The sequence below is a fragment of the Pantherophis guttatus genome, chromosome 1 (assembly GCF_059756535.1).
Source record: "Pantherophis guttatus breed Tessera chromosome 1, ASM5975653v1, whole genome shotgun sequence".
NCBI classification, from domain to species: Eukaryota; Metazoa; Chordata; class Lepidosauria; order Squamata; family Colubridae; genus Pantherophis; species Pantherophis guttatus.
This window is the reverse complement of record NC_142063.1, coordinates 198,875,466-198,895,344: the sequence shown is the minus strand read 5'-3', so window position 1 is coordinate 198,895,344 and position 19,879 is coordinate 198,875,466. Positions and strand designations below refer to the sequence as shown.

The 19,879-nt window shown below is 38.9% G+C and overlaps 1 protein-coding gene across 7 annotated transcripts in view; it reads left to right on the top strand.

Moving 5' to 3' along the window:
• SLX4IP (SLX4 interacting protein) overlaps positions 1-9,759 on the top strand; it is a 101,478-nt gene extending 91,719 nt beyond the window's left edge. For 2 of the 7 annotated variants that reach the window (XM_087882301.1, XM_087882297.1), the window contains 2 exons: positions 4,387-4,496; positions 8,655-9,759. In XM_087882301.1, coding sequence (XP_087738427.1) covers positions 4,387-4,496; positions 8,655-8,751 — 207 coding nt within the window. In that variant the 3' untranslated portion in view covers positions 8,752-9,759. Of the gene's footprint in view, positions 1-4,386; positions 4,497-5,402; positions 5,464-5,530; positions 5,613-8,654 lie in introns of those variants that run through there. The other 5 variants (XR_015731271.1, XR_015731272.1, XM_087882298.1 and 2 more) reach the window with 5 other exon arrangements.
• The last annotated feature ends 10,120 nt before the right edge of the window (positions 9,760-19,879 follow it).

Genomic DNA, 19,879 nt, shown 5'->3' with positions numbered 1-19,879 from the left:
TCTGAAAAAAAATGGAAGAAATTGAATCTCTTTGTCCTGCTTTGGGCAGGTGGTGCATTTTAAGTTTCATTTATTTGAGAAACAAATATATTCCTTAAATCATAAACTAATTTTCTGGAAACACCCTTCTTTTCTTGATTGACTACAGTATCTCTGATTGTATGGTAAGGTGGAAGAACTGATCAGGGAAATACTTACAATATAATTACGAGTGGTAAGGACAGCCGAGAAGATCGTAGAAAGCTCACTTTCTGGTATTCAGGATGCTGCTTCTAAGCCAGTGGTTCCCAATGTGGGGCCCACACCCCAAGGGGGGGGTTGATTTTTAATGGTGGCAATTGGAACCTTGTTTAAACCAGGTTAATGGCCTTTTAGGCTTCCTCCTGTGAGTAGGCGTTCACTTTTTGAATAGTAAGAATTATATGTCACGGAGGGGGGGGCAGGGGTGAAATGCTTCTGGTTCGGACCGGATCACCCGATCCGGTAGCGATGGCGGCAAGTGGTTCGGAGAACCGGTAGCAAAAATCCCTGCGCCCCCCCCACCATGGCCAGCTGAGCCGCACGATCATCAGAGGCTTTTTTTTTTAACTTTTAAAAGCATTTTTTCTACAACCTCTTCCGATGAAAAAATGCTTTTAAAAGTAAAAAAAAAAAGCCTCTGATGATCACGCAGCTCAGCTGGGATTGTCAGAGGCTTTTCAAAGCATTTTTTTCTGCAACCTCTTGGCTGAAGAGGTGGTAAAAAAAAATGCTTTGAAAAGTCTCTGATGATCCCAGCTGAGTTGCTGATCGGCAGAGAGGTATTCTTAAAAAAGCCTTTCTGATGATCCCAGCTGAGTTGCTGATCGGCAGAGAGGTATTCTTAAAAAAGCCTTTCTGATGATCCCAGCTGAGTTGCCTGATCGGCAGAGGCTTTTCAAAGCATTAGAAAAAATGTTTTGAAAAGTTAAAAAAAAAAGTTGGCCACGCCCACCCCAGTCATATTATCCCCCCCACCAAGCCATGCCCACAGAACCGGTAGTAACAAATTTTACATTTCACCCCAGGGGGGGCATCAGGATTTTTTAAATGCTCAAGTGGGGCATGGCCAAAAAACGTTGGGAACCACTGTTCTAAGCGCTATGTGCTTAGAGCTCAAAGCATTGTTAGAGACCCCATACACCCACTTTATGGCCTGTTTCTGTGGCTCACCTCAGAGAGGAGGTTTTCGAAGTATTTCTAGCAGGACTACCAGATTCTGTAATAGCTTTGTTCCCTATGCCATCCGTCTGGTAAACTCGCAATGTACAGGTATCTGAACTAGACTCTGTGTGTGTATGTATGTATGTATGTATGTATGTATGTATTTATTTATTTATTTATTTATTTATTTATTTATTTATTCTGTTATATTACGTAGAGTATATTGGAGGTGGTAACCCTTTGAGAGTTGTATGTAACAAAATTTCACTTTCATGTATGCTGCTTAGTGTACATTCAAAGTGACAATGTTATTATTCTATTTTATTTTTATTATTCTATTCATGGGATATTCCCTCTGCTTTTCTGTTCAATACTCAGTGCCTCTCAAGCCTAAGTCTGCCAAATGATCTAGAATGCTATCTTGGTCACTGAGAAACCCAGAACTGTTAGGATCACATGATCTTAATCTACCTTTCTGCATAGATCATCTACTAAGAGGATAAAGTAGAGATGGTACCAAAACAATCACCTCTTTTACAACCTTACTCTTCCCAATCATTAATATTCCGCTTTCATATAATGCTTATAAGCCTTTTTTTTATATTTGTATCTACTCTGTGTACAGTATGGTATGGTGTGTGTGTGTGTGTGTGTGTGTGTGTGTGTGTGAGAGAGAGAGAGAGAGAGAGAGAGAGAGAGAGAGAGAGAGAGAGAGAGAGAAATTAGATAAGTAAAAGAATTTGGGTTTACTCAGCAGGATAAGAACTCGTGTTATATTGTCTTTCTTTTTTGCAAGCCATGTCATTCCCACAGGAAATAAGCAACTGTATTCTCAAAACAAATCCCCTTAACTCTGTAACCATTCCTCTCTGCCTCCCTGATCTCCCAGTTCTTTAATTATGAAAATATCATTGTTAATACCATAATGGGTATTATATGAAATGTCTATTCTGCTTAATTGTTGTCTTTATTATGGAATCATTCTATTTTTCAGGCAATTTATATCCCTCTTTTTAAAAAATGAGACTCTTTAGTTCTCACAGTGTCATTCAAAGAATGACTCACATTCCTCACATTAATTGTTCAGTTCTCAAAATATAACACAGGCAGGGTGTGGTTCCAAGGGGAAAATCTACTGTACTTGTAGGACATGTTGGGAAGTGTTTCACATAAAAATTTGTTATTTTGCAAAACATTAACTCCTTTTTGCCACTTTTTGAAAAACGGGCAGTTATTTTTCTTAACACAGCCAGTTTCAGCCACAAACAATTAATTTCAAAGCAGATGGAGGCAGCAGGTGAAATTATAAGCTTTATCAAGTGTCCTTGAAGAGTCTTAGTCATGTTACTAGGACCGTGGGAGAGACACAGGAAATATCCCAACAGAGTTTTCCTTGTGAGAGAAGCCTTCTCTAAACTTTGAATGGAACACCAGGGGAAGATAGATATGTCATCCCTTTCCTACAGGCTTAATTTATGGTCAAAATAAATCCTGAGGCTTTTCTCCCCCATTCAAATGCAAAAACAAAACAAAAACCCAATCTTTCTTTAGTAGGAAAAAACATCTTGAGAAAAGGAACAGTTTTGTTTATGAAAATGGATTACATGAAAAAGATAAAACATTGTCTCTTGCCTCTACAATTATTGCAGTTGAATTCAGAGCCCTCTCTAAAATTGCATTAAAATATAATACAAAACAAAAACAAAAACCCACTTATATGGCACTCAGGTGTTTTTCACATGTAGTTATGTAGACTACTTAAATTTTAAGTAATATGTTTCAGTTATGGGTTAACTGTCTTGGGGAAAGCCACACCAATGGGCCATAAGTTTCAAAAGTGGGTTTGCCATACTGTATATCACAACTGAAATTTAGTGAAAAATATTAAGGCCATTCTCAGACTTCTGCTTCCAGTTGTACAGACTTAGCTGAGTAGTTATTCAGATCTGAGGAACCATGATCCACATAAAAACTATTGAATGTGCTCTTGGTGTGATACCTTCAAACGTGTTTGTTGCATTTGTACCACCTGTTACCACAGATGCTATGTTCGCTTTTTGTTGAGTTCTAAAAAATGCATTCAGTTGATTATATTATGTATTGATTTGCTCCCTGCCTCCCCCTTAGTTCAAGCATGAGAATATTGGGCTAAGAGAATGATCTTGAAATGCTCAGAGAACTAATAGAATAGTAGAGCATATAAACAGAAACCAGAATGTCAGAAAATGCATTAATGGCAACCTATTTTGCTTCTTCTCAGTGAAATGTAACAAACATTGATATTTACAGTATGTACTGTTCATGTGTACTTCAGATGCAGAGATAGATTTACCTGGCTGACACACTATTCTTAGGCATGGTATGATTAGGTTTAAAACCCCAAACCATAGATTAAATTGTAGTTAAAATGGAATCCCTTAACCCTCGTGGATTATCCTCATGATCTGGTTTTAGTTTACATGCCTTAATCATGGTATTGAACGCCATTGAAATCTCATCTTGGGCAATTACCATCCACAAGTGAGGGGTGAATAAGGGGCCCTTGGCGTTGGCCATTTTTTGTTCCCCTGATGTGCGTGTGCCAGATGTGTGTATGGAGAGTGTGTATAGTGGTTAACAATGTTTTCACAACCATATATTGTATGGGATATTTAAAGATAGAAATGCAAATGGAAAACTTCTGGCATAAGATGATGGATGCAATACCTCTAGACGTATTTTTCCACTGTTCAGTTAATCTTAGCATGAAATATGAATCTGAAGGTAACTTACAACATCCCCTAGGTGATAATGGGAATATTAAGAGAGTCATTTACCACGCCATCCAATTTCTTTAATAATAATTGGTGAAGTATGCTGCTGACTGTTTTACAGACTTTTGATAAATGTCATAATGTGAGCCATGCAGGCCCCAAGTATTTCCCAACAATTTCTTAGTATGACTGGAGTCAGGTTTATAGACCATATTTATTTGTGGTTCAGTTTAATAGCTGAAAAAAATGTACAGCCAAAGAGTATTGCTAGCGGTGCAGAAAGCGTTTCACAGAATCAAGCATGTTTCTCTTCAGATTTGGCTTGTTGGCATTTGAAACTATAATGAAGAGCACCAGTATTGTGTAACATTTGGATTAAGTAAAATAAAATAATGGATTTATATTTCAAACACTAGTATTAGGGTCTTTTTTGTTTTGTTTTTTTGGATAGGAGGAGAATCTATTCACCAAGGTGTCTGAATATTTTCAAGGTTCAGCTGAAGATAGAAAATGCCAGATTTCCCTGACTCAACAGGAAAAACAAGACACTCTAAAAAAGTTGTAAGTGCTCTTTCCACACGCCCCACAGCATGCACTTTTTATATAACCAAGATGTGAATACAAAATTTAATAATGTCAAAGCAGCTGTCTCCTTCACTCCAGGAGTATGTGGGGGTAAAGTTAACTTTGAATAAAATCAACTTTCTAAAAATAACGATTGGCTGGAATCAGCAGCAAAGTTAAATTATAATGGAAGTTGAGGGTCCATGATGGCAAACCTATGGTACGCGTGCCACAGGTGGCACGCAGCTCACTCTCTGTGGGCACGTGAGCCATCGCCCCAGTTCAGTTATGCTGTACATGCGCGTGTGCTTCCCACCAGCCAGCTGGTCATCGGGTCTCTGCATGTGCAGAGGGCGGGGAACATGCGGGGTGGCCGTGCACGCATGCACTAGAGCGCATGCAGGGGGTGCATGCACGGGGTTGGAGCATGGGGGGGGCCACGCATGCATGCTTAGGGGTTGGAGTGTGTGAGGGGTGCACACATATGTGCGGAGAGTGGGGTGCATGCATGGGAGGTGCACACGCATTGCATTTTGAGTGTTCCCAGGCACATGCGCGCACTTTGGGCACTTGGTTCGGAAAAGGTTAGCCATCATTGTTCTAAGGTCTAAAGGCAAATTATATTTATATTAAGGGCTAATTTCACCACTACCCCATGCCCTAATTTCTTTCCACATGTCACTTAATTGTAAGTACATAGATGGTAGTAGTAGTATGATATCTATTTTTTTTTAAAAAAAATCTTGCTACTTTATTTTTGTAGATTCCAATATATTGTGCTTATTTCTAAAGAACTGATTTGATTAAATGTCGACTTCATCACAAAAACAAAATCAATATTTTCCAAGATATAAGAAAATTAGCACTGTTCTTTTATAATGGAAGATTTATTCTTCGGTCTAGCTAGGTGGTGGCATTTATCCAACCTTGTCTGATCTCAAAAACTTAAGCAGTCTCAAACCTGGTTAGTATTTGGAAGTATGAAAAACCTAAAATAATTGTTGTGCTATAACAATATCTATTATTTTTAGAAATCAAAGTAGAAAAACCACTAAACTGTTGAAAAAAAGACAACATGTCCAACACACACACTCGAATATGGTGAAGAGTGAGGTAGAAACCTATTCTTCCTATGAAAGTATTTTTACTGTTAGTAGTCTGATTGTCTTTATCCTGCCACCTTTCCAATCTTTAGGCTATTGTAATGGTCTTTCTTATCCGAATCTTCATCTGCTGTGGATTCCATCAGCCAGGCTGATACTTACAGGTCCTCTAGTGACTCAGGAGTCCATATCCACTCTGAATTATCTAATTCCGCATTATGGATTTACCTGGACATTTAAAATACTGAGGAGAAACTTGTTTAAATTGTCTCTACTGTTCAAGGCCCATCTGTCACATAGGCAGAAGTGAGCTTTCTCCAATACTGTAAACTAAGGAATGCATTCCTCCATGCAAAACTCAACTTAGTTTACAATTTTCTATTGTTAGAACTATGAATAAGGAATACAGAGCTTTTGGACTTTAAAAAAAATGATTTGAGGTGTTATAGCAGCTCTGTTTTTGAGTAACTCTTAATTTATTTTTCCTTATTTTCCAGTTTTATTGTTAGAATATTGTAAGCTGTCTTGATTATCCTGCTTAGATGGAAAGATAGGATGTAACTTGAATGATAAGAGCTGTAGAAATAATTATATAAAATAAAATGGGGTCCTTTGATAGTTTGGAAATCGATGAGGGTCCTTTAGGCTGAAGAAAAGACTGCATAGTTCTTTTAATTCAATATATCTTGGCTCAAAATAAAAATTTCTGAAGCTGGAGCAATGTTCGTCTTACTGTAGTTTAGAAATAACTAATTTATTATGACATAAGCTTTCATTAATTAGAAATGTTCCGTGATAAATTCTTTAATCTTTGAGGAACTTCAAGACTTCTGTGTTGATCTTTGTAGTAAAAAACATTAAGATGATTTAAACTTCAGTTTCAGTTATTGACTTTTTCATTTCTGAGAAAGCTAATCTCACAATTCAAGATCCAGAGCGCTATTTGGCTGTGCTTGCGGTTAACACTTAGGCTGCTTAAAGTTCAGTTGTGTGTAACAGATGGTGCTATTTAACTTCATATTGCTTAAGAGTTTTCTTTTTCTACTGCTGCTCCCCGAATAAACAACCAGCATCTCAATTTTATGATTTTTTAAAATTTTGTGTCACTGGTTGCTTCTTATGAGTGTTTGTGATGGAGTTGAACAAATCATAGCAAACCAGATTCTTGTTTCATTCATTCAAGTTATCCAATAAACAATGTGTCATTGGGAAAAGGTACAGCCTTTAGATTCCGTAACTGATCACAGAACGTACTCTTATATTGCTGTGTAAGAAATTTATCCTATTCCGCCACGGCAAAAGGCTTAAACTTATTAGCATTTAGGAAATTTCTAACGTTAACAACCACTTAGGCTCCAAATTCTACCTTTGACTCATCTTTCCATAGAATATTCCTATAAACGATTATCCAGGTGCTTTTTAATAAACTTGAAATGAGCATCAGTGTTCATTTTAGAAGCAATCAATGGCTTCTTTTCTCCCATGAACTCCATTTGAACTTCCTTGAACTTCACTGTTTTTCAGTCATGATGACTGAAGTTACCTAAGGCCAGGGAGATCAACAGATCCATCGTGTTCTTCTGGGATTTGCTGTAATATTGTAGACAATTTAACCCTGCACTCTTGCAGAGGTTTTGACCCAGTGACCACTCTTGGAAAGATTAGCTATTGTATCTAATCTTCTCCAGCTCAAGACTTTGCTTCCAAATATAGTATAGAACCGTGATGGCGAACCTATGGCACGCGTGCCAGAGGTGGCATGCAGAATCCTCTCTGTGGGCATGCGTGCCACCACCAGCTTCTCTTCTGGTTTCCAGCATGCCGGCCAGCTGGTGTTCGTAGGTGCCAGAGCACTGGAAAATGGCCCGATAAATGGCCGAAAAACAGGCATGCGCGTGCCAGCTAGCTGGTCTTCGGGTTTCCGGAGCTAGGTTTTGGCACTCAGTGCCAAAAATGTTCGCCATCACTGGTATAGAACAATGGAAACTAGACTTTTAGAAATAGCTTTTCTATTTTTTCTAGACCCTTAGGCATTTATACCTTTTTATAGAAGTCTTCAGAAATTTCTTTTGAACAGGGCTTGATGTGCCTATAGGCTCTGTGTGCTGAGCACTTCACAGAAACATAGGGAACACGGCTTTATTAAATTTATATATGTATGAGCCATGGTGGCGCAGTGGTTAGAGTGCAATATTGCAGGCTACTTCTGCTGACTGCCGGCTACCTGCAATTTGGCAGTTCAAATCTCACCAGGCTCAAGGGTGACCCAGCCTTCCATCCTTCCAAGGTGGGTAACATGAGCACCCAGATTGTTGCGGGCAATATGCTGACTCTGTAAACCGCTTAGAGAGGGCTGTAAAATACTGTAAAACGGTATATAAGTCTAAGTGCTATTCCTATTGCTATATAGGATAGGATTGCCCCAAATCAGGAGGTGGCTTATTGGCTAGGCAAGCAATCTCCAAGGAGCTATTGCAGATGTCCTGTTATGACAACAATGTTATTATGTTTTGAATCTCTGCTAGCCTTGTAACTGGAAGAAGCATGTTGAATTTGTAAATAGATACACCTCTAATATAAAATCAAGGCATCATAAGGCACATATCTTTCGTAATTCGATATATGCTGTATTCGTGAGAATGGAATGCTAAATACCCTAGAGTATCAAGGTGTTGAAAAAAGAATCCACCCCACTCAATTGAAGGCAAGTTTCCATTCTGAATGTTTGCACATCTTGCTTTGTTGGAAGCCATCGCTTAAGGGAAGCATTTCAAGATGACCTACATTGTGGGTTATAACTTCTGCATGGAATATCAATCTGTCCTGTGGATTTAAATTTTAACTCCTACAGAGCTCATTGTTTTACTAAATATCACTTCCCTCAGGGCAGATGGATATCTCTTAATCTGATGAATAATGGGGAAAAGTCATCAAGATCATTTTAACATTTCCAGTAGTGGAGGTTCTCCAAATTTCTAGAAACAATGAAGTGTTAAGACATCTGCATTATGAAAATAAAATGGTTTTAATTATTTTTATTTTTATTATTTAGAATGAAGAGGGCAACACATGCTAACAAGAAGAAACCTCAGCCCAGGGTGGCCACCACGAAAGTATATCTTGGCTCACCAGATTCAGACACGGAGTAGGAAGAATGCATTTCAACCAGTTTGATGCTCCAGCCTGAACTGAAAATGTAGGCGTAAAACACAATCAAAAGATTGCATAAATAGAGCTAAGAGCAGCTTGGGACTTCCTGTTTCAGAATGGGCAATGATGTGGACTGGAGACAGCCAAGCAACGCTAACAGCCAGCAAAAACTTCATTTGTGGAGTGGTTAGACATGACTTCTCTGCAGGAACCCTCAGCGGTGCTATGAGTCAGCACTGCCACATCCAAACCGAAGTCAAAGGGTGACTGAAAGAACTGAAATAGTGCGCTGAGCATGCAGGAGGAAGAAAGATGTCTCCAAGGCCAGGATCACCCGGTTCCCAGATGCAAGAGTCCTACTTGGTAGTTCAGAGCCCTCTTCTAGAGAAGTCCCCACCAAATCCCACATCGTGATCTGAATGAGGCTTGGCAGGATTCACGTCTGATGAAGAATTGCTTACTTAAAGAAAAAAACTTCCCTTGAGACTGGTTTTATGAGAAGTGCTACAGCATTGTGCAGACAGACCCAATTCAACCACAGTCACCAAATAGTCCTTAATGTTTCACTCCTGAAATATGCCAAGCCAGGGTTGAGAGAGAGGGAGAGATCCAAAAACAGGGTGAAAGGAAAAAGGTAAAAAATAAGGCAAGAAAATCTGTGCCTTCCTCTGGTGCTACCGTATCCCTTTTACATGTGTCACGTGTAATGAACAAGTAGACTTTGCTGAAGATTTGAAAGCAATTCCTGAACTAATTAAGAAGTCTGAGATTTTTAGGGACGCTGAAATAAGCAAAATTCAGGATGCATGGCAGTCAAGGATAGCTCCATAGCTTGAATCATAAGGAATCATTCTGAGTTCTGTTTCCTTGGCATATAATTGACTGATTTGAAGTTTCTCCATCACAATGACAGAAATCTGTTTTATGGTCCTTTGTCTGTTTAGCTCTTCATAGTCCTGTTTTTATTTAATAGTATAATGGAAAATAAATACTTTCCTTCTGTAAAATGTGTTTTTGCACATCTTTTTTTCCCTGTGTCTTGTCTGATAAATCGCTTTGCATATTCAAAACTTCTTTTGAAGAAATTATGCCGTATGCTTAAGTGAATAGATTTCCACAAGACACAGATTAAAGAATCGAACCATTAGTGCCTGAAATCCACATAAAGAGCCTTTTTCTAACTATGGTCCATTTGAGGTTATCAGCTTTGCTGTTCCGTTGCCTCATTTTTCCTGTTGCAATAAATGTTGATGAGGAAATTAAACTGCATCAGGATTGCTTCAAGCAGGCTTAGCACCTTAATAGCTGGAGGGCTCATTGTCTAGACTCTAGGACAATCGATCCTAACAATAATATCCTTGGTTTGTTTGTTACTCGTGCACATTTCTTTTTACTCTTTCTAAAAGAAGTGTGGGAGAATGTTATTTCCCAATATAATCTCACAACAGCGCTGTACAGTAAGCCTGAAAGAAAGAAAACAAATGCCCCAAGATAAATGAAATTTAGGGGTAGTGAAATTTCTGATCTAGAAATTCACTGTCCTCTTTGGTGCTGTGAACATAGCACCATCCTATGAATGTCAAAATGATACTTTTTAAAAATCACATAATTGTTTCAATACAATGATTTAATGCTTTTAAAGATCTGTAGTATAAACTGTTACAAATCCAATCCAATGACATTGAAGATCTTGTTTACTTTGCATTTGAATTAAAACAGTACTGATACTATTTTAAAAAGTATATAAACTTCACTGTAGGTCCCTCCCACCCATTTTAAAATTCCTTTTGTCCCATTAAGAGATTCTCTGCAGTTGTCAAGATTCATTGACTGGTTTTATTTTATGTGCCTTAGCATGTTTGAGCAAGCAAAACTGAAATGCTTCAGCATTCATTTCTTAAATAGTTTAAAGCCTTTCCATTTATACCAAGGAGAGTGAACAGAACTTAGAAAAGTACTTCCTTCTAGAAGGAAAATATCTGATCTCTCTTTCATGTACATTACTAACCCAAATATATTATCAAGGACATAGTTGAATCTACTTTCTGGCAGATGTTTCACCTTCATTGATCAGACTGAAAGACACGTGCATTATAAAGTTTAAGAAAGACATGAATCGGCTTCCGGTTTGGCTTCCATCGTCACTAGACGGTCTTTTGGGACCGCCACCCCCGCCGCCCGTAAAGAGCCGCCTTCACAGCTGAGAGGCGGCTCGAAAAACTCCATTTCCTTAAGGAAATGTGAGGTGAGCCGGGGAGAGCAGGTAGAGCCCTCTGCGAAATCCCCAGAGTTTTTTTTTACTCTTGGGGAGGAAGCAGGATGAGGCTCCCTATCCAGCTTGCCGCTGCTCCGGGCTGCGGGAGAACTCTGCGCTTTGCAGAGCTAGACGATGTGACCAACCTAATTAGCAAAAACTAACAGATTGCTCGAATAAGCAGGAAGAAATCCAGATTTGGGACTCTAAATCACAAGTATTTGTAACAACCCTATGATTGATTTTACAAATGAGGAAAGAGTGAAAAGGGGGGAAAAAAGTTTAAAATGGTGGCTGGCTGAGGCTTGAGAAGAAAGCTGAAAGCGAAAGTCTTTCCGTTTGAATGGTTTAACTTGCTACAAAGTATCTGAAGCAATAGTGCTGGCTACAAGGGAAGAGAAAAATTTCTGTTTCATGCTTCTTCCTTTCTTAGAGACTTGATATTGATATTGTGTGGAGAAAAGACTTTTTCTTTCTTTAAAAAGAGTCTGTTTGGGTGGCAGGATGGCGTTAAAACTGACAAAGCCAGACAACCAAGCTGGGGGGGGGGCTCCCCCATTTATAAATCACAAGAGCAATTTTTGAGCTCGCAGATGCAGAAGAATGGTTTTAAAGTTTTAAAGGAATTTGTTGTGGAGGAGTTGGCAAGACATGATGAGATTATGAACCAGAATCTTGAAAAATTTAGACAGGAAATTAAAGAGTTGGTTCAACAAAATTATGATAACCTGAAGCGATATATTATAACAGCTTTGAAAAGCTTTTCAGAAGTAATTCTAAAGATGGATAAAGATATTAATTTAGAAATAGACTCTAAAATGAAGGAAGCTGATTATAAGATTCATAATCTGGATAATAAAATACAAAGAATTGAAAATGATTTGACAATGATTCAAGAAAATAGCTCAGAAGTAGAGTCTAAAATGAAGGAAGCTGATCACAAGACTTACAATGCAGATAATATAAAGCAAAGGATTGAAAATGAAGTTACAATGATGCAATTTAGAACCATGGAATTTGCGTTCAGAATGAGAGGAATACAGGAAAATAACAGGGAGGACTTGAGAAAGATGTCTGCTGAAGTTCTGGCTGTGATCTTAAAGGTCAGCTCTGAAGAAGTATTTTGTAAGATTGATAAGGCCTACAGAGTAAATTCTTGGGTGGCAAAGCAAAGACAATTGCCTAGAGATGTAGTGGTTTATTTTACTGATAAAGGAATAAGAAATGATATTGTGCAAAAGTCTTTTAACTCCACCCTAGAAATGAATGGAAAGAAGATCTGGATATATAAAGAGCTGCCGTCCAAGATGTTAAAAGATAGAAAGGATTTTGGATTTTTGGTGACTGAGCTAAAGAAAACAAAACATCCCATTTAGGTGGGATGTTCCAGTTGGTATAATATTGAGATATCAAGGAGAAAGATATCAATTAAACACTGTTGAAAAAGCGGAAGAATTTTACTACAAGGTTTTTAAAATGGGCCCAACATCTCCACGTATATCATCAATGTCAGGAATACAGGAGGGGGATAAAGAAAAGCAAAATGAACAAGAGATTGAAACTCAGGCTAAGCAGATGGAGATGGAGGTAATGGAAAAACGACAAGTTATAGAGGGCTTTTTGGATGAGCCGCTTTTGGATTCTCCTTCAGAGGCTATAGCTGGATTACCTATAAATAGAGAGGCGGCTTTGGATCTCGATTTGATGTCTTATCAAGTTAAAGACCAACATGTAATTCAATCAGCTGATATACAAGTCCTAGAAAGGCAACCAGGGTGGAGATCTAAACCACAACAAGTTAAGAAAAGAAGAAGCAGGTTCTACAAAGCTAAAAAATTTTAAACTACAATTTTTTTTTAGCCAACAGATTAATGCCAGTTATTTAAGCGGGATTTATAGAAGGCTGATACATGAAAATATAGCTGAGGCAAATTACAGACTTATACTATTTTGAGAAGAATAACAGATCTCTGCAGTGCTGGTGCTTTTGGGATGTGGAAGATGGCCTGTGATTGACCAGATTGGAACTTTCTATTTTGGACTCTTTGAAAAATGGATTACGTATATGTTGAGCTACAAGGCAAGAGAACTATGGAATTGGGGCATGCAGATGATCTGGCTGTTACCCTAACGTGGTTGTCGGAATTAATAATCTAGACAAAAGACATTACAGAAGATATCATATGGAACATAAATATAAAGTCACTCGGGTTTTTTTTTTTCATATACAGAAATACTTATTAATGATGGGGGCAGATGGTAATTGAAGATACTGAATATACTGTTGGAAGCAGGACTTGATGTTACCCTAACATGATCGATGGAATTAACAATCTAGTTGAAAGACATTACAGAAGATATTATATGGAATACAAATTTAAAGTCATTTGAGGGTTTTATTTATATATGGAAATATCTTTTAGTGATACGGGCAGAAGAATAAAGATATTAAATATATTATGTATGGTAGACCTGTAGGAAAGTGGGTGAAATAAAATTGATATGGTACAAGGTGATAGGTAATGTTACTGATTGCTTAGTTTAGGAAAAGGGATGTTATGTTTAGATATTAATATACTTAAAAGATTTGTGTTAAGAGATATACATATGGGGGTGGATTATAGTAGAATAAATGCCAAATTAGGATTTATTATATAGTTTCATAGCCGAATGTTGTTTGAAATGTATAGTATGCGGGGGACATAATAATAATGTTAGAAAGAAATGTTTAGCACATAGGGGGTGATGTAAAAGGGTGGTAAAGTATTATATAATGTGATATTAATTTGGATTTCATCTTGCAGAAGCCATGGGGGGGAGGGGGAGGGGGGGTTAGGGAGTGGGGGGGAAGGGGGAAAATTTGTATTTGAAAAACTTTTTCAATAAAAAAAAAAGAAAGGCATGAATCAATAAAATAAATGATTGTATTTAAAATATACTGGTACATGTTGATAAGCTGTTTTGAAAGCTAAATAGGCCGAAACAATTAGAAATTCAGAAACATAGTACTCAGCTCTTGATTCTTAGCTGTCAGAAAGGTTCAGCAGTTCTACAAATTTGTCATACAAATGAACCATATTTTTCTGGGATCTCTTCAATTCATTGAGGCCTGGATTGCTTAATCTAGCAAGATTTGTGATTCTTCTGAAAGAAAGTATCTAAAATTTGCAAGATCCCACCAATAGTATTCTACTTTCCCATACAGTATTCTATTTTTATGAATCTGGTTTTATTACTTTGGTCATCAGATACATCAGACAATTGAATGCGTCATCCAATGATCCTGCCATTATTGCTACCCCTCCTTTACAACTGAATTCCGAATTGATCAAAACTCCTTTTCTTTGTTCTTTTTAAAAATCTGGTGGTTCTCCTTATCTCCTTCATGGTACCCATTCATGTCCCGACTCATATCACCAATTTTACTAGAGGTTTTAAAAATAATTGTAAGAAACAAATTTTGTTATTGTTTCTAACTGTGTAGCATGTTTCATTGTAGTGGAATACTAGTCTTTAATCCAAAAATATTGATGTGTGATTAATGAAATTATAAACACGTTGAATATGAAGAAGGAGAAGGAGAAGATGACGACAATAAAGCCACGGTACTACTTCTTCATCTTTCCAAGTATTGGGGTAATCTCACCTTCTGGCAAGTGAATGCAGTTAGACAGAACCACATTTTGACCCTTTATTGAGGAATAGCATGGGAATACTTTGGTTTCTTCCAAAGCTTTTAACATCACGCCTTGCCCAAAACATCATAATACTTCTAAGTACTTATTGGGCTGGGAAAGCCAGATCCTGGCTTGTTGGGCCACCATTTTTCAAGGTGATACCAAGAAGGTGAAAGGTTTGGGGATCTCTATGATACAATAAACAGTCTTCCATAGCATTAGGACAAGTCTAGGTAGGAAGAGGTTGTAATACGGCAGGTGGGCTTGCATAGCTAAATATATTGGAATAGAGAGCAATTAAGTGGATAAGATCAGCCGTGGATGGGGGGAAAAGTGCTGTGAAGGTACTTAATAAAAAAAAAAATCCAATCTAGAAACCATAACTTAGATGAGTGGGTGTGCACGGTTAATCATCATGGAATGCTGTGGTCCAGATGTTTCTACAAGACAAGGGTCTGCCAGAAAACTAAATCTCCATTTTGTTGCAGGTCAGTGCCTTCTGAAGTTTGGCGCCAAGAAACCTTTGAGTTCCAGTGCAAACATAATCTGTATGCTTGCAGGCAATTCTGATTCCAAACTGATTCTGGCTTAATCTTGGCAAATTAAGAGCAGTGTGTGAAGAAAAACACTTTCTAAGAACATTTTCAGCAGCAGTTTGCCATTCTTTTATACATTAAGAACGGTTAAGGGATACATATCAGAACAATAGCATAATATTGTTGTTTCTGGAGCATCCTGAGGAATCTGGAATTAAATATTCCAGAAGGAGAATTGCCAAATTCAACTACTCTTTCTGCAAGAATAAACAGCTGACAAATACAGGAGCTTTCATATTCCTTCACTCAATTTTCTAGTAGTGGGGTTGCCATACAGTCCCATTCATTTTAGCATGACTGATGGAAGAGGTTCCCTGGGCAATAACACTGACTTAGCCTGTGATAAATAGATAATAACCTATTTATTTTAATACAAGCATTTGTATGCTACCTGATTCCCCAGAGTGTTGACATCTAAATGATTATGAATTATAAAAGTTGTTCAGCATTCCATATTAGAGAAGTAAGTTGAGGGTGGCACCATTGCTAGAGAAAATGCCCAAACCGTAATCTCATTTATTTCAATCAACAGAATGGACTAGAATCTCTTTTTCCTCCTTTTAAATGCTCTCTGGAAAGACTTTCCCCTTCTTGGCAGAGTCCCAATTTGAGCGACTTGCTGTGGAGTCTGTCGTGGGGGGTTTCTTTGCTCTGAGTCCAGAGAAAACTTTGCTCCTGGTTATGCTGGTGAACCCGTCTGCATATGAAGACGCCATTTCAAAATTTAGTGTGGAAAGAAAAACATCTCTCAAGAGCGTGAGGGGTGGGGTAAATCTTTGCAGAATATTACTGGGCTGCTCTTGGCAAAATCAGTCAACAGTGTGGGAGAAGAAAACTTGCTGGAACACAAGAACATCAGAAGAGTCCCGCTGGGTCAGGTCAGAGGTCCTGTTAGATCAACACTCTGCTCCCACAGTGGCGAAAGGAATGCCAGTAGGAGGACCCAGCTATATGATCAATACAGGCCTCTTTAAAAAAAAAAAAAAAGCCAGCAGAATTTATGAATTTAACACATCTGCTTTGTATTTAAAATCTATTTTGCTGTTGCCAAAAACTCTCCCTCTTATGAGATGATGTAGCCTCTTCAAAATCTATGGGTTTCTCTCTAGTCTTCATTCACTTGCATATTCTAGGCCCGAGCATGTACAAAGTTCAGTTTGAGAATTGGCTACAAACATGTATGTGTAGAAATCCTCTCACCCATTACAACTGGATTTTTTTTATAAACAAAAAAAAATCACGAAGAATGAGCTTCGGTCTTAAAATTGAATTACATAAAATGATGTCTCCTTTCAACTTATATACTTACTTCTTATATACTTATTTTTTATACTTATTTTCTTATATTCATGTTGCTTGTATCTATACAACTTATATTGTTTTTATTGTTTCCTAGTATGATTTGATTGCTTATTAGTATCCTATGACTATCACTAAGTGTTGTATCTTATGATTCTTGATGAATATATTTTATTTTTTCTTTATGTACACTGAGAGTATATGCACCAAAGATAAATTCCTTGTATGTCCAATCACACTTGGCCAATAAAAGAATTCTATTCTATTCTTTTTAAACTAATTGTATTGATTTTATGTATTCAATTCATGCTTATATATATTATCTAATATGAACTCGACAAAATAAATAAAATAAAATAAAATATTACACTTTATGGGGGCCTCTGATAGCATCTTTTCTCACTACTTGTTACAGCAGCTAATTCCACCCTTTGAAGGAAAGATCTGTAGTCATTGTCTACATTATCCAGAGCAGGGGTCACCAACCTTTTCAGGCCTCAGGAACCACTAAATTCATAATTTTAAATCCCACGGACCACTAATATGATCTGCCTATTGATCGGTTGGGTGGGTGTGGTTAGGTGGTCATGTGATTGGGTGGGTGTGGTCAACTCAATGTCACTCACGTTGAGGGGCGCCTCGCTGGCCTCTACTCGCCCCTCCTCTCCCAGCCCCTCCTCGCCTGCCCACCTAGGCTCCTTAGTGCCCCAACAGGAAGCAGTTATTGGAGCTAAGCAGCCACCATGAGAAAGAGTTGGCAAAACAGCTCAGTTCAAATTGGAGAAGGAAGCAGAAAGTGAGAAGGAGGCTTAGCAGAAGCACCTCACTGAGGACTAAGAGCATAGGCTTTCCAAGCAGAAGGAAGACCTGCAGGAGTGCAAGGCCAGGTACCGGCGCCTGGAGGCTCAGTGGGCTGAGATGGTCAGCCAGTTCCAGGCCATGATGCAGTCCCACTGGAACAAGGCCCTCCGGCTCTTCGCCACCAGGGGCACTTTCCTCCAGCCTTCACCCAAAGCCCCACACCAGGAGGCTGAAGCCGACCCCAAGTTGGAATTTCTGCCCCACTCCAACTCACACAAAAAGACCCTGAAGGGGGAGACTCTCCACAGCAACGCAAACATTTACTGCATGTATCTGGCCCAGGGGCCATAGTTTGAGGACCCCTGATTTAGTGCAATATATAAAATGCAAATAATTTTTCTGTGGACCACCAAAATTTTCTTGCGGACCACCAGTGGTCCATAGACCACCAGTTGGTGATCACTGATCCAGAGAACCTCATGCTTTCCTGGAGAGGAAGATATGACAGTTGTGGAATAGCAAATTCAAGTCCCCAGACTCTATATCCTGCTCTAGGCCAGCTTTGTCATCAAACAGCATCCCAATAAACTTAAGAGGCACTTATTTTCTTCTCAAATTAAACCAAGCTGTTTACATCAGATGTGGAAATTTATAAACTTTAGACAAGAGAAATTATCTTTTACTTGGACACAAGATTCTCGTTCTTGGTACTTAGCTCTGCTTGCACCCAACTCTTGCCTATTGTATGTGTTTGTGTGTTAGAATGCTTCTGCTGGCCTAATTGGAGACCCAGTTTGGTCTAGTGGTTAAGATACCAGGTTAAAAACCAGGAGATTATGTGCTCAAGTCCTGCCTTAGCCATGAAAGCCAGTTGGGTGACTTTGGGCCACTCACCCTTTCTCAGCCCAACCCACTTCACAGGGTTGTTGTTATGGGGGAAAATAGGAGGAGGAAGGTGTGTTGGATATGTTTGCCACCTTGAGTTATTTGTAAAAAATAGTAAAAGTGGGATATAAATTAATAAGTGCTTCAAGGCCACAGGAATGCTGGTTACCTCATAGAATGCCCATTTTTGTCATGAAAGAAAGCTGTGCTATGTTGTGCTCCTTAGCTGAAAGGTTCAGGGCTGAACTGAGAAGTGAGCCTGTTCCTCCAGCACGGGGTGATTCCTTGGCTGTCATGGCAGGTTTGGGACAACTCGCCGCAGCCAACTTGCGGGGGCCGTCTCACTGCGGCTAACTCACCATGGGACAACTTGTTGCAGGACAATTCCAGTGATGTTATCCGTCACTGTTTCTTTGATACTATTTTCATTTTTGCCCATTACCACAAAAATGGAAATAATGTTGAAGAAACTGTGGCAGATCACATTGATCACATTGATATTATTACCCATTATCTCACATGGAGTTGACCCACGGCAAGATGGCTGTGGCGAGTTGGCCACGGCATGTTGTCCCTTTCCAGTCAGGGCAGCCATCTCATAGGGCCGAGTTATTTATGGAACCATCTGCCCTCTATAGCTTCTGCTTGTCTATCTGATTGGGCAAAGTTAACATGTTCTAGCTGCAGGGCCGCCGAGAGGATTATTAAGTGCTGGAACAAGACTAATATGCGCCCCCACGCCCATGTGCGTGCAGTCCCCCACGCACGCCCCCCGTACATGGGCGGCAGAGATCCAAAGACCATTTCCACACAAATTAAGTGTGTGACATCCACATGGACTTCCAAATTCAATAAAGTACATAAATAACCATTCACTGAGTTTCAGATTAATAAAGGTTATGTCAACAAGGTTGCAAGGTGGTTTTGCTATACACACAAAGTATAGAGTATGAAGTATATATCCAATATCATTTTTCTTTTTAAAAATTTGGGTTTGTAAAAAAAAATTTAAAAAAAAATTTCCCCTTCATGGGCCCCCTTTGAGCTCCATGGGCCCCGGAACAATGTACTGGTTGAAACCCCCTCTCCTCAGGCCTGCCTAGCTGCTTCTCTGTTTAGCATAGTCATCTAATGAAACATAGGAATCATGACTTCTCCATCACAGTGCCAGCTCTCTAGAATAACATTCTCCCTTAAATTCATCCAGCTCTCACTCTGCTTGTCTTTAAAAGAGGCTTGAAAAAAATGCTTCTGTACCGGAGACAATCTCCAAGAGCAAAATATTTTCTTAATTTTTTTTTTCTCTCTCTCTCAACCATGCTAACGTCTTCCATCCATACCCATTTTTTGGGGAGCTGGCCTGTATGGAACAGTGGATTGCAAATTTCTTTGGATTTGAGGCTCTGGTTTGCTGCTCTGGTTCGGCATGTGCAAGCCTCCCAAATTGAATTAATCTCGTGGACATGATGTCCCAGGACCTTCTATTTCTTCCTCTGGGCTTTCTCAGCCTGAGCTAAGTGCTATGGCTCAATCAAGAGTAGGATCATCCTTTGGTGCTCTGGTGAGAGTTCATTTCTTTCAGCTTCTGCTTGGGAAAGTCTCAAAACAAAGATTG